At 35.4% G+C, this 13,847-nt stretch overlaps 1 protein-coding gene across 1 annotated transcript; it reads right to left on the reverse strand.

Moving 5' to 3' along the window:
• Window positions 1-995: 995 nt before the first annotated feature.
• On the reverse strand, window positions 996-6,276 carry LOC143227564 (uncharacterized). The gene is made up of 3 exons (XM_076458993.1): window positions 5,826-6,276; window positions 2,076-2,196; window positions 996-1,229 (listed from the first exon to the last, which is right to left on the reverse strand). Exons 1-3 carry the CDS (start codon window positions 6,083-6,085, stop codon window positions 996-998), a joined length of 615 nt encoding a protein of 204 aa, XP_076315108.1. The 5' UTR covers window positions 6,086-6,276.
• Window positions 6,277-13,847: the final 7,571 nt, after the last annotated feature.

Genomic DNA, 13,847 nt, shown 5'->3' on the forward strand with positions numbered 1-13,847 from the left:
AATATTTTTGCTCTTGAAAAGACAGTTACCTAACCTTTCAAATAGTGATTAAACGTCACAAATTACAGTATCAAAGTAGTGTTAAACAAAGCCAAACAGCAATTCTAATACATAGCGTTGAACAAGTAGTTGTTGAACATCTCATTCCAAACCATGAGCACTAAGATGGAGTTGGTCCCCTTTTTTGCTGTTATAAGAGCATCCACTCTTGTTGGAATGTTTTCACTAAGTTTTGGAACATGGCCGCGGAATTCGCTCCTGTTCAGCTACAAGAGCATTAATTTAGATTGGGCACTGATATTGGGCGAGAAAGCCTGGCTCGCAGTCAGTGTTCCAGTTAATCACAGAGGTGTTCATTGGGGTTGAGGTCAGGTCTCCGTGCAGCAGTTTTTTCCACACCACCCTTGACAAACCATATCTCATGGACCTCGTTTTGGGCATGGGGCATTGTCATGCTGAAACACAAAAGGGCCTTCTCCAAACTTGCCACAAAGTTGAAGCACATGATTCTCTAGAATGCCATTGTATACTGTAGCATTAATATTTCCCTTCACTGGAACTAAAGAGCCTAGCCCAAACAATGAAAAACAGCCCCTGACCATTATTCCTACTACACAAAACTTCACACTTGGCACGATACATTCAGGCAGGTAACATTCTTCTGGCATTCGTCAAACCCAGATTCGTCCGTCAGACTGCCAGAACGTGAAGCGTGGTCCGTCACTCAAGAAAACGCATTTCCACTGCTCCAGAGTCCAATGACAGTGTGCTTTACACATCTCCAGCTGACGCTTGGCATAATGCATTATGATCTCAGGCTTATGTGTAGCTGCTCGACCATGGAAATCCATTTCGTGAAACTCTAGACGAAGAGTTCTTGTGCTGACGTTGCTTACAGAGGCGGTTTGGTACTCGGTAGTGAGTGTTGTAACTGTGGACAGACGATTTTACGCGCTTAACCACCTCGTCGGTCCCGTTCTGTGAGCTTGTGTGGCCTATCGCTTCGTGGCTAAGCTGTTGTTCCTCCTAGACATTTTCACTTCACAATAACAGCACTTAAAGTTTACCGGAGCATCTCTAGCAGGGCAGAAATTTGACGAATTGACTTGTTGGAAGGTGGTATCCCATGACAGTACCACGTTAAAGTCACTGTGCTCTTCAGTACGATCCATTCTGCTGCAAATGTTTGTCTGTGGAGATTGCATGGCTGTATGGTTGATTTTATGCACCTGTTAGTGATGAATGTGACTGAAACCACAAATTAGAAGGGTCGTACACATACTTTTCATGCAGTGTACAATAGTGAAATTAACATATAAACTATAAAGTTCCTCTAAGAATAATTTGATAATTATGTGAAGGTTATAACATGTAAAATCTGAACCTCTAATGCATAAAATATTTTAATATTAAAATGTTAATTACTTTGATATTTAATGGTATACATTTGAAAAAGTAGAGCGATAATAACATTGGTTATGAAATTGTAAAAATTAATACTGTAATCTGATATTCTACGTGCCTTGGGGTGTTCACAAATAAAGTACAGAATCTTTTAAAGATACGAATATATTGGTAAAAGTCAGAGAATGTTACTGTCATGGGTACTTTCATGGCTACATTTGGGAAAGCACCATACCCAAATGCTTGTAATAGATTTTGAAGGCATCTAATACTGAACATTAGGTTGCCTCTAGCCACAATTCCAGTCTAATAACACTAACGGAATGAACACAGTACAAACCAAACACCAAGATTTTCACAGGTCACCATGAAAATATGTAGCTTAGTTTGTAGGTTCCACATATGGCAAAGTGAACCATGCATACAAACATTTATATCGCCACGCATGTCAAGAGCCATTCAGGTTGAAAATGCGATTTACATAAGCATGCTCAACATATTGATTAAAACCTTCAAACCAGAAAAAAATATTCGCTTTTAGCATGAAACGTCTTTCTAAAAGACTTCGGTAAATATTATGTTTTTTTGTTTCTTTTATTTGATACATTTGTATCCTACCACAACTATTTTCAGTAAACCTTAAAACACAGTACCTAACTGGTTGTACACACCTGCATTGCCACAGATAACGGAAAACCATAACAACCAATAAACCCAACATTAACGACCATTCCTAAGGTATTGTATCCGAGGCTGTGTTGTATGGTCCAGTACGTCGCTATTATCCCGAGACTGAAAATAAATAAAATATATTGAAAGTAATTTATGTTATATGATTTATCGTGAAAAGAAATTACATTCTAATCGTTTTGGTATATATATCAAAACCTTTGGTCTATTTTTATGTGCTATATCAGACAATTTATTTATTATTTCCAGTATCACTTTGTTTAATACTTTATTGGATTAACAGTTGATCATTCTAAATTTAAATTAATTTTTATTTCCACAATACACAGAGGGACTATTTTGGTCGGTGTAGTGTTTATTATTTTTATAAATGGATTGTCTGTTTTAAACGTGCCACATTGGGTTATCTGCTGTGTCTACCTACATGAGTATATATTTTGTTTTAAAGCAAACCCATAATGGACTACTTACCGTGTCCAACGTAAGCAATTCAACTTCAGAACTTAGTGTTATAAGCCCATAGTCTTACTGCTGTCCCATTGTGAACCATTAAAGAGCAGAATAGAGTCGTGTGAATATTGTATATTGTTTGAGGTATGTCGTATCAGAAGAGGAAACATTGTGAGTGATGTTCAGTACAGAAATAAGACGTATGTTGATGGTAGTTATCTCAGGAATTAGCATGGTGTAGATGGTACTTATCACTAAGTTGTGAGAATATGATATATACCAGTGGATTAAGAACGTTAAATATGGTGGTTTCTTTTTTTCATCTCAAGATAAGAAAATACAAAAGTTCGGGTGTTGAGTTTAATCTCAAAATAAGTCAGCATACCAATTATTACTGATACAGTTTTTTCTAATCATTATAGGTACATGTTTAAAGTATTTCAGGTATAGTTTTGCCATTAATGCAACTACAGTTTTCTAATTATTATAGAAGGTTTATTACAGCTTTTTAGGTTCCTTACTTTTATCAGTGACAATATTTCTCAGCTATAATTCAAGATCTTACTGCGCATGATTCTACACGCCTCATACTGACCCACCACCATACAATTTAAGTCTAGTGTTATTTCAATGACTATTTTATATCAGTTAAACTTTAAAATAGTGAAATGTGGCGAGTTCCAAATCGACCTCGGTGATACAATGGGAACCATCTATTCAACACTTCATAACTAAAATTTAATTGTGAAATAAGTACAGAATGTTGCCAGAAAACATCTCACATGAATTCGTAATGAACTGCATCCAGGTTCTCACTCTTGACCAAGAATATGTATTATGCAGATCCATTTGCAAATAGAACAGCAACAGAGCAAGTGAATATTTCTGGCTGCTGGTTGCAGAAAAAAAAGAACAGTGTAAAACATGATTGAAAACATGGACATCGTGCACAACAACAAGGATGCCAGGACAAAACTTAAAAACTAAATACTGACCAAGAAAGCATAACACCACTACGGTGTAACAGCAGACCAAATAGTGCACTATCTCTTGAATAATAAAGAATGGAGAACAAAACTCAAAATGCAAGAAATAGGACAACGTTTTCAAATTAACGATAGAATAATTGTTTAAAAATCCCTTAAAATACGAAAAACTGTAACGCTGCTGAATTTGATGAGTTCTGTACTGCACAGATCAAGAAACTTAGTAATAATGTATTGGGTTTTACTATTCACAAAGATCCACCACATACAAGTTTGGAAGAAAGTATATCTGGTATCCATCCAGAAGCCCGGAAAAAGATCCGGGCACATCTGTGCCTCTTGTACACTCCATTCTGAATCATTTGACTTCTGTCATTGAAAACTAGTTCTCACGAAACAAATTATGCGTGGTTAAGATTTTCCATTTACTCAGTATGTTGAAACAACATGATAATTGATACCATGTTTATTGGACTCTCGACATAAGATAACACAGCTCAATTTACATATATTTCACTGTAAAATATTCAACATTACAAAAAAACACCAACTTTATCTGTATGGTCAGTCGTTTTACCTTGAGACCCACGTGGCACAGCGGAATGTCTGCGAACTTACAACACTAGAAACGCTTAACTTCAAATAACCACAACAAAATGTACGTTAAACTAGAAGGAAAGTGCAGCTACCCAAGGAAGCTGTCTTAACTCCTGTATCTCAGGCTGGTATGGGTATTAACACTTTTAATAAAAAAAGCAGCGAACAACGTCTCGACCATTTTAGGTCATATTCAGGTTAACAAAACATCCGGGATTCTAAATGGATACTATATATACTTTCTACCAAACTTTACTATAAGGTGTGTCTTACTGAGTTCTTGATCTGTACGATACAGAACTCATCAAAGTCAGCAGCGTTGGAATTTTTAAAATTCTTCTATCGTTAATTTGAAAACGCTATCCTATTAAATCTAGTTTGAGTTCTGTTCTCTTTGTGAACCTGAAGATGACTTAAGAAGGTCGAAACGTTGTTCTCTGCTTCTTTATTAGTAAAATTATTAATATCCGTACAAGCCATCATGAGATACATTTTACTTCAAGTGGGTTACTCGTCATCACGAATGTTTTTACTTGTTTTTAACATCCACATGAATGACCAGGCCATATTCCTAACAAGTGCAGTCTGGTCTGTGCCAAATATCTCACTATTGCGATGCTATAGTATGAAAATGTATGTGAAACAGTAGCTGCGATAAAACCCATGTAAGTTGGAGATTAACTTCTTTCTTCTGTGAAACAAGAAGTTAAACAGTGGAACATTGACACAAAGATGGAGTTGGAAGTGAATATCTAATTCATTCTCACCTACAAAGAAAACACCAGAAAGACCAAAGTCAGCTCCTGGAGTAACACCATCAGAAAACTCACCAACGTGACATTGGCTCCACAATCAGCGACAGCTGTCTAACGTGAAATAACTTTAGAATAACAATCACCAGTAGAAGATTTTATGAGTTTACATAATTATAATTATACACTTATAACTGATTCACGATCCATGAATGGTAGGTATTAATGAAAACACGATAACATGATTTGTTAATTACCTTGATCAAAACTAATCTTCTGCCGCACCTTTCCACGTGAATGAGTGTCGCATTGTCTTATAAGATTACTTACTTTATGTATTTAAAATACAGATGTATCTTAGAACAATTCACGGGATTATGAAATGTGTAAGTTTCTATGTTGTTTTTTTAAAACAAGACCGATAGAACTACCTATCTGTGCAATGTCCACCAAGAGAATTGAACCCCGAATCCTAATATGACAGAAATGATTTTAGAAAAGAAACATAGGTAATATTAAATTACATCCATAACTTGGTTAGTGTATATATAACCACTTATTTTAACTTTAATAATTTGATTTGCATTATTTTATCTAAATGTCATGGCCTAGCGCGTTAAGGCGTGTGTTGCTGTAATCTGAGGGTCTTGGGTTCGCACCTGAGTCGCATAAACATGCTCTGCCTCCCAGCCATGGGGCGTTATATAATGACGGTCAATCCCACTATTCGTTGGTAAAAGTGTAGCCCAAGACGTTGGCGGTGGTGGTGACTAGCTGCCTTCCCTCTAGTCTTACACTGCTAAATTAGGGACGGCTAGCACAGATAGCCCTTGAGTAGCTTTGTGCGAAATTCCAAAACAAACAAACAAACAATTATTTTATCTAAGTGTAATTACACTCAGTTTTGGTGTGTATGTCCAACATTAAATTCACATTCCCGCCTCACCTGTAAATAACTGTACCAATCAGGATGCTAAACCGATGTCCAATCCGTTCAGCTAGCCAAACTCCACAAAAGAAGAATGAAGTTAAACAGTCGGATACATAGATGATCCAGGCAGTCTGTTCGTATCTCGTGTTATTGTTAACTCTTTTTCTGAGGTATGATGTCAGGTAAGGAGTGATGTTTCCAAACAGAAATGTTGTACCAAGACCAAGATAAATCAGAAAACATCCAAAAACTGATATAAATGGACGAACTTTCATATCTAAAAAATTATCGAGAAAACGGTTGACTCCAAAGTTTAACTGATTTGATATTAATAAATTATATAATTATTTTACCGGTGAAACACTGTATTACACGAATGTACCAAAATTATCACACTACAAGAATAAAAATAAACTTTTATTCTGCAGTCTCTTATATGCCCGAGTTGAACGTGTGGGTCACGTGAACAGTTTCACACGTGATATCTGTGTTTGTTGATTCACTCTTCTGAGGATAAAATGACATCTGTTTGCAAAGAAGAGACATGACTGTAACATGTTTATTTCAAAACGGCAACACTTTCGGTACATATCACACGTAACTTCTGGTTTCCAAAAGAAGTACTTTTCTCCCATTCTTCAACGACACTTGAAGCCACTTTTCTTCTTTTTAAAAGCAGTCATAACGGTTGGTGAAAAACAACAGGATCTGAAAATGAAAAACAAAAGAACGCTGTGAGAAAGTATTGTACTGGTCCAAGAACGCACAAATAAAATATATTGAAACGTACGTTTGACACGACACTTCACCTAAGAACGAGTTACGAAAGCGCATAATTCAACTACGAAGAGAAATGAGCTTGCCCTAGCGGTAACCCTCTAGGCCGCTAAATTTTACAAGACGAGTCAATAGGACAAGGGATAAGTCTGTAATTGTTTTGAAATCCTAATGCTTTCATAGAAACGGGCAGCAATGACGAAGGAAGAATTTTCCTGTTGGTTAAATTGCGCGCGACAGCCTTGTTTCTTTTATCATAACGTCTCTGTTTCACCAGGGGCCTGGCACAAAACGCGTAGCAAGCGTGCGACTCGTAATCCGAGGGTCGCGGGTTCGCGCTCGCGTCGCGCTAAACATGCTCGCCCTCCCAGCCGTGGGGTGTATAATGTGACGGTCAATCCCACTATTCGTTGGTAAAAGAGTAGCCCAAGAGTTGGCGGTGGGTGGTGATGACTAGCTGCCTCCTCTAGTCTTACACTGCTAAATTAGGGACGGCTAGCACAGATAGCCCTCGAGTAGCTTTAGGTGAAATTCAAAACAAACAAACTGTTTGCCAGCTTAAAGTGGCCATCAGTGTGATTTATTTTGTTATGACAGTCGGACATTTGATGAAATGTCACGTTTTATTTCCAAGCGGCTAGCTGTTGGCGGGTCAAAATAAAATGACCTCGAGGGCCGTAGTTTGGTGATTCCTGGCCTAGAGTGATGTAGAATGTGAAATGTTTGGCTTTCTGCTCAGCAATCGTTCTTATTGTAAAAGTACAATGATTTTACGTTAGTTGTAGTATTGTTGAACGTTATGTGTAACGTAGACTTACAATTTACAATGTACAATGAGTAACGTTTCTAAGTCAAATTTTCTCTTTAAAGAAAGGTTCAAGTAGCACTGAAACTAAACGCACGTAATTTATATATTTTAAGAATAAGGAATGTATGTTATTTCCCATAAAATTCGCAAAACCACGTAAGAGAATTTAAAGTTGGTAAAACGCCTTTATTTTAGGTGTATTATGTGAGTTCAATACCGAATCTAGTAGTTATGAAACTTTTAGTTCAGAGAATCTGTGATTTAACAGTGTTTTAATGATGGCTTTTTTAAGATATGAGATACGTTGTATTTGATCGAAAAATAAATTTGCTTAGTTATTTTAACTTTACATTTGCTACTGTTAAATTGTAATTTATTTGAAAGTTAATGTGTAAGTACATTTATTGGGCTAAAGTAAAGCGATGTTTAATAATTGAACATATTTTAAAATACAGTAAAGATGAAACAGGATACATATTTATATTTTATTCGATACAAACTCTCATAACTTACCAATAAATAAAATACTCCCAAACAAACAAACAAAATGTTCCGAACCATCCGAAGTACTGAATAATTTTTTTGAAACACAATAGGCCAGAAGATAATAGAAATACCATACATGAAGACACATCAAAAAATGTTTGTCAGTAATCTGATGTACTAGCTACAAGAAAATACACTGTCGCGAAGTGGCGAGAAGGTTGAGACAAAAATTACATTTTTTGAGAAGAATGAAGTATCAGCTAAAGAATGTATATATAGTCACTCAGCAGTTAGATGGTTATTTAATGACATCAGCAAGTTGAAGTATCAGATAGAAGAATATGTATATATATATATAGTCACTCAGCAGTTAGATGGTTATTTAATGACATCAAGCAAGTTGAAGTATCAGACAGAAGAATATGTATATATATGGTCACTTGGCAGTCATTGGTTATTTAATGATATCAGCAAGATGAAGTATCAGATAAAAAGAATATGTATATATATATATATATATAGTCACTCAGCAGTTAGATGATTATTAAATAAAAATATCACTAGGCTGGAGTAATACATAGAAGGAAATATACAGACGTTTAGAAGTTAGATGTTTGAGTAAAGATCAATATATAGATTAAAATATAAAACAAAAAATTATATCGACATTCAGCAGTTAAGTGTCTATGAAAAAGGCTAAAGTAACTATCATGGTTTGAGAGTAACTACGTAGGTGAAATAAAGAATGTTTAATTTAAAAAACAAACAGAAAATTAAACATGGTGTATGAATACTTCATGTATTTAATATTTAATGTTCTCCTTTTATTTTTTATTCATAAAGAAATGACGATATTGGTGCTCGTTGTTTCAACGATAATTTCGACGATACTAAAGAATACATAAACATCTTGTAGATTGTCAGTCAGGTGAAGATACACATATCATTTTAGTTACTTACTGCTATAAAGTAGATCATTCCATAAATCATAGTTGTGTGTTTTCTGCCAAACACTTCAACAACAGCGGCAGCAATGCATACAAACTCAACAGCAAACGCAGCATATAGGGCACAAATCCATATTATGACCATCACTTGCCCACCGTAAGATGTCGCTACCAGCATAAACAGCAATAATGTTCTCAGTCCCATAAAAATCACGCTTGTTGGCTGCATATTAATTCAGTATATATAAAACAGTTTTACGTAAGGTATCAGTTCAAACTGAATTTAATTATTTCAAGACTAGAAATGAAATAGACAATATACAATGACTAAAATTAGATTTAATTTGAAAACATTCCGAGATTGTAGTTGATCACTGTGTATTGTATTACAAATTAAAAACATTTTTATCTTAACAAAAGTTAAAATCGAATGACATTGTTTTGTATGAAAGCGACATAATTATAAACGTTTGTCTCTGGTTCTAAATATGGTAAAATATGTTAATTACCTGAATAACTTAAAAATAAAAATTAAGCAACAAATTTCAAGACAGCTTTATAAACACATCTGCTCCAATTATCTCTTCTCTTATAAATTTAGCTTGTTTTGAAATTTGCGAAAATTCTATTCGAGAGCTATTTCTCCCGGCTTTCTCCAATTTAGCAGTGATAAACTACAAAAAGGCAACGAATGAAGAAATTAAATATTACATTATATGGACCCCAGAGTTGAAAAATAGAGGAAATCACGTTTCGAACTCGTGTATATTAGATTGTGAAGCAAGCGCTCTAACCATCAGGTCACACGTTTAACAGATATTTCCGGTTAATCATGAGCGAGAAAAAGGCCTCAATCAAAGAACAAACCTTTTTTATGAAGTTTATTGTGAGCCACCTCTGAAATAGTTTGATTAGCACCATTCTCGTTAAATTCATTGTTTTAATGCCGTTTATTTTAAACTAATTCAATAAGAAAGAGTGGTGCCACAGTTGGCTAAGACTCCCATCTGATAATGAATGAAAAATCAGATAATGAGATAAGGAAACTGTAGAGATGGTGAATGTTGTCATTTACTTGTTATGGGTTTATCATTTAGTCTGATTACCCACTTAAAGAGAGGATGTTTTAGAACCTGCCAACACCAACTATCTTGAAGCTCTATAATAGGACGTTCTTCACTGTCATACTGGTACAATATATCATTATTAGTTTTTGGCACAATATCAGACCAACTGTACCTTAACGGGCAGTAATGATGTTCAAAATTGACATTCCATTGACGAAAGTCGTAATTAAGGAACCAAATGACCATGAAGGCACCACTCATGGGCCATACAGAAGAAATGTTGATGGATGTTTGGATTCCATAGAAAGTAAAATATACTGTTGTAACTTTGTTTCGAAGGTCCTCCATCTCAAATGCATTGTAGGGTGATGCACAACAATCACTATATCAGTGTTTACGAAAGTGATGAAATTGAGATTTATTAAATAATTGTAACATTAAAAATAATTATAACAAAATAAACATTTCTTGAGGTATATGAAATTATTTTAACAATAATCAGAGTTTCTTTATGCTTTCTTCATAGTTAATTGATAAAGCTTTTATACTGTAAAGATATTTTGATTATCAACTGCAGTAGGCCGTGTACATTTTACACACAAAATTAATATGTAATACTTTCTCAATTAATTTTTCAATCTTGATGAAATAATGACTGAATCATAAGGGGAAATATTCTCAGCTTTTAGACTAACACGTCTTCAACCATAATACACAACTATGGATAAATACTTTTTACTTATTCTTTGATAGATTATTTACACATAGTAATCATTATGATTACACTAGAATAGGTAACAATTGCTTGTAGAAAAAAACACAAGTGTAGAGGTCATCAACTCTTTACTATTTCGTTAGCTTATAGCTCTTCTTTTGGATAGTTACTTTCAACTGAAATAAGTTTGGAAAATATTACTGAGATTACTTTTAACCTTTAAAAACTCTGCCCTGTGTTATGTTGCTGTTATTTTTCTCAAAATGGCGAAGGAAAATTATTTTTCAAACAAATATTGATATTAACTTTTAAATATACATAATAATATTTCTTTTTACTTACCTTGAAAGATATTTTGTCCTGAATTAGGCCCATAAGTACCCTAAGAACAACGTAAACACATCCAGATACAGAACCAGTTGTGGTTAGAAATGCGTCATCATCTATAAATGTTTGTCCATATATCTAAAATACGATAATGTAATTTAAGTGTATGATCCCTCTCACCAACCTTACTGTAATTCGTACAAATTTCAGATTTCCCCACACACTAGCTAATATTTACCACTATCTCTGAAGAACGAAACGTTACTATTTTGTTGATTTTAATATCTTTACACATAATAATAAATACAACAATATTTGATTTAATGATTCATATTTTTAATAACAAAAGTTCACTATAGTTAATAAAATACTCATACAAATTCAGCATATAGTTTAACAATGTTATGATAATTATTATAACAGTTTTTCGACATTTACATGTCTGGAAGTAAATTATCTAGTTTTTCTTTGTCAGGTAAAACAATTTACTCTACTGGATATAACCTCGGTGGACTCAGCAGATAGTCCAATGTGGCTTTGCTATAAGAAAACACACAGAAACAAACACACACACATACTACTTAGATATCGAGCCCATAAACCGAATGTTTGGCAGAATGATTCAAGGGTAAAATGATAAACCTATCAACTCAAACATTTTACTGTTCCAAGTGTAGTTGAACACTTGATTCTTCTTGGCTGAGAGTTCAAACAAATTTGATTCTTGAATGTGAGAAAATTCTTCCCAGTTCCAAACTTTGTGCACTGGCTTCAATAGACAACCTACCGCTTTAGAGAATATTTCCTGCAGCAAGTAGTAAAGAGAAAGGCTTACTATCTATAATATTTCAAAACAGATATTTCTAGACTTCAGGAGTAGACAGAATTCATGGTTCATATAAATGTGTTAGATGTTGAGTCTCACGAGAAAAACGTGAGGTTAAAAGTCCTAAGTTGTTAATACAGAGTTTGATATAACTTATACAAACAAACAAAATCGTGACAGGGTTAGACTTAAGAAATGAGAGAACTCTTCCAACGGGAGTAGTCAAGAATTGCTGTTTCTCTTCAACCCCGGTTCGTGGATTTATTTCGTCGACGTGGGTGAAGTACGATGATTGATGTGAGAAAGTCTTTGAATCCAGTTTCTGTTGGAGCTGGGGAGATACCCGCAAAGGAAGCGAAAGAAACCAAGGATCTGGAGAAGCAGAAAGTTCCTGAAATTTGCTTATGATATCTTGCTTCGTTGATTGAATGAACATGAGATTATGTTTAAGATACTGTAATTTGGAATGGAGTTTTCGGTAATTAAAATCGTGGATGGATTATGGGCCCTTTTCAGGGAGGCGGGACAGAAGTCCTATGTCCGTAATTTAGCTGTGGGTGGGAACCGAAGTGCCCAGAGAAAACCCACTTTCTCACAATCAGAGTGCCACATGAAATACCCTGACCGTGTCCGAATGTTGCTAGTATGGAAACAAGGTTAGTGAAACATAACATTAATTGTAAATATCGATAGTAATATCCTAGTATAAAAACAAGTTTATAATTTAATATAAACAGGTAAGTCCAAATGTAAATTTGAATGGATTCTTCATCGAGGAAACGGGTGTCGTGGTCGGCTATCAAATCGTATTTGATATTCTCCAGGGCGAAATGGAGCAACTAAGTAGCTGGGTAAGTGATGGCTGGGACTCTGTTGGCTCGTGAGATGATCATGGGTATCGGTGATGGACGTTATCTTGTTCTGCTGCTGTCTCGAGTTTTGTGTTCTTATTTTCTATAACGGTTTGAGTCTGCTCGAAGGTAGTTGGTGGGTTTCAGTTGAGGTCGACGTGCGAGTATTCGAGATCCGTGTGGTTTGGGTTCAGGTTGAGGTTAAATTTGGCATAGGGTTTGATGGAGTCTGGGTAAATTTATGGCACTTCTGATGGTTGGTTGGCTGTTGTCAGCGACAGTCTGGGTAAAGTTGTCTGTCAGCTGTGAGTGTAGATAACAAGGCATTTTGGTAGTTGAGGTTGTATGCATTGAGGGATTGTCGGTTTAAATGCACGTGGAGTGATAGGCTTGATAAACTGAACGTCCCCGAAAAAGTCCTCCACCAGTACAGGCGAACAAGAAGAAAACATTGGTGAGACAAGATATATTCCGCAACTTGGTTAGAGTAGGTTACCACCTCCTTGAAGTGGGTGGATAGACCTATGATTATGGAACGGATTCCGTGTACGTCATGTAGGTGTAATAACGTAGCTGCTTCCAAAGTGTTGAACCTCCTTTGGGGAGATAGATAAGTTAACGTCCCTGAGGAAGACAAAAAACGTCTGGATTGAGTTTTGTAATGGAACACGAAACATTAATATTGGCATTCCACGGTTTACACAGAAAGGTGAAGTCTGGAGAAAAGCTCTGCCACGTCGTAGAATTCTTGAAAAAGGTTGGGAATGGAGAGATATACAGAGATTGATTTGATATTACTGACACCTTGCTTCTTCTACCAAGAAGATTCATTGATTATTCTAGTGATGAAGTTTAACACCCTACGAAAAGACGTTTCTAGTCTGATTTCTCCAAGCCCGTTCCCCCTTGCTGTGGTTTCTGCTAGATAGTAGATAGGGACAGTGGGAATCTCTGTTAATCCATTCATTAATAGATTTAAATGGCAATTTAATTTAAATACAAAATTATTAGCCTAATATTAATAAACTTTAAGTTGCTCTGGGGCCTATTAGGCCCCACTTTCGTAGGAGTGTTAAGGTGTTATAGGTGAAAGACCTCAGTGAGAATTTACCCTTATAAAAAGTCCTGGAAACTAATAGGTTATATAATCAGATGCTACAATAAGTAACACCTACCTCTAATGAAATGTGTTAACATGCATATATACTCTGTCTCAAAGTTATTTATGGTTTA

Source organism: Tachypleus tridentatus, chromosome 9 (genome assembly GCF_004210375.1).
Source record: "Tachypleus tridentatus isolate NWPU-2018 chromosome 9, ASM421037v1, whole genome shotgun sequence".
NCBI classification, from domain to species: Eukaryota; Metazoa; Arthropoda; class Merostomata; order Xiphosura; family Limulidae; genus Tachypleus; species Tachypleus tridentatus.

Bases quoted from the DNA above. Each gene is read 5' to 3' on its own strand.
- LOC143227564 (XM_076458993.1), bottom strand. From the start codon at position 6,085: ATGAAAGTTCGTCCATTTATATCAGTTTTTGGATGTTTTCTGATTTAT. The intron at 2,197-5,825 runs GTGAGGCGGGAA...ATTTATTTTCAG, and splicing joins ATTGGTACAGTTATTTACAG to TCTCGGGATAATAGCGACGT. The intron at 1,230-2,075 runs GTGTGTACAACC...CATCACTAACAG, and splicing joins CGTTATCTGTGGCAATGCAG to GTGCATAAAATCAACCATAC.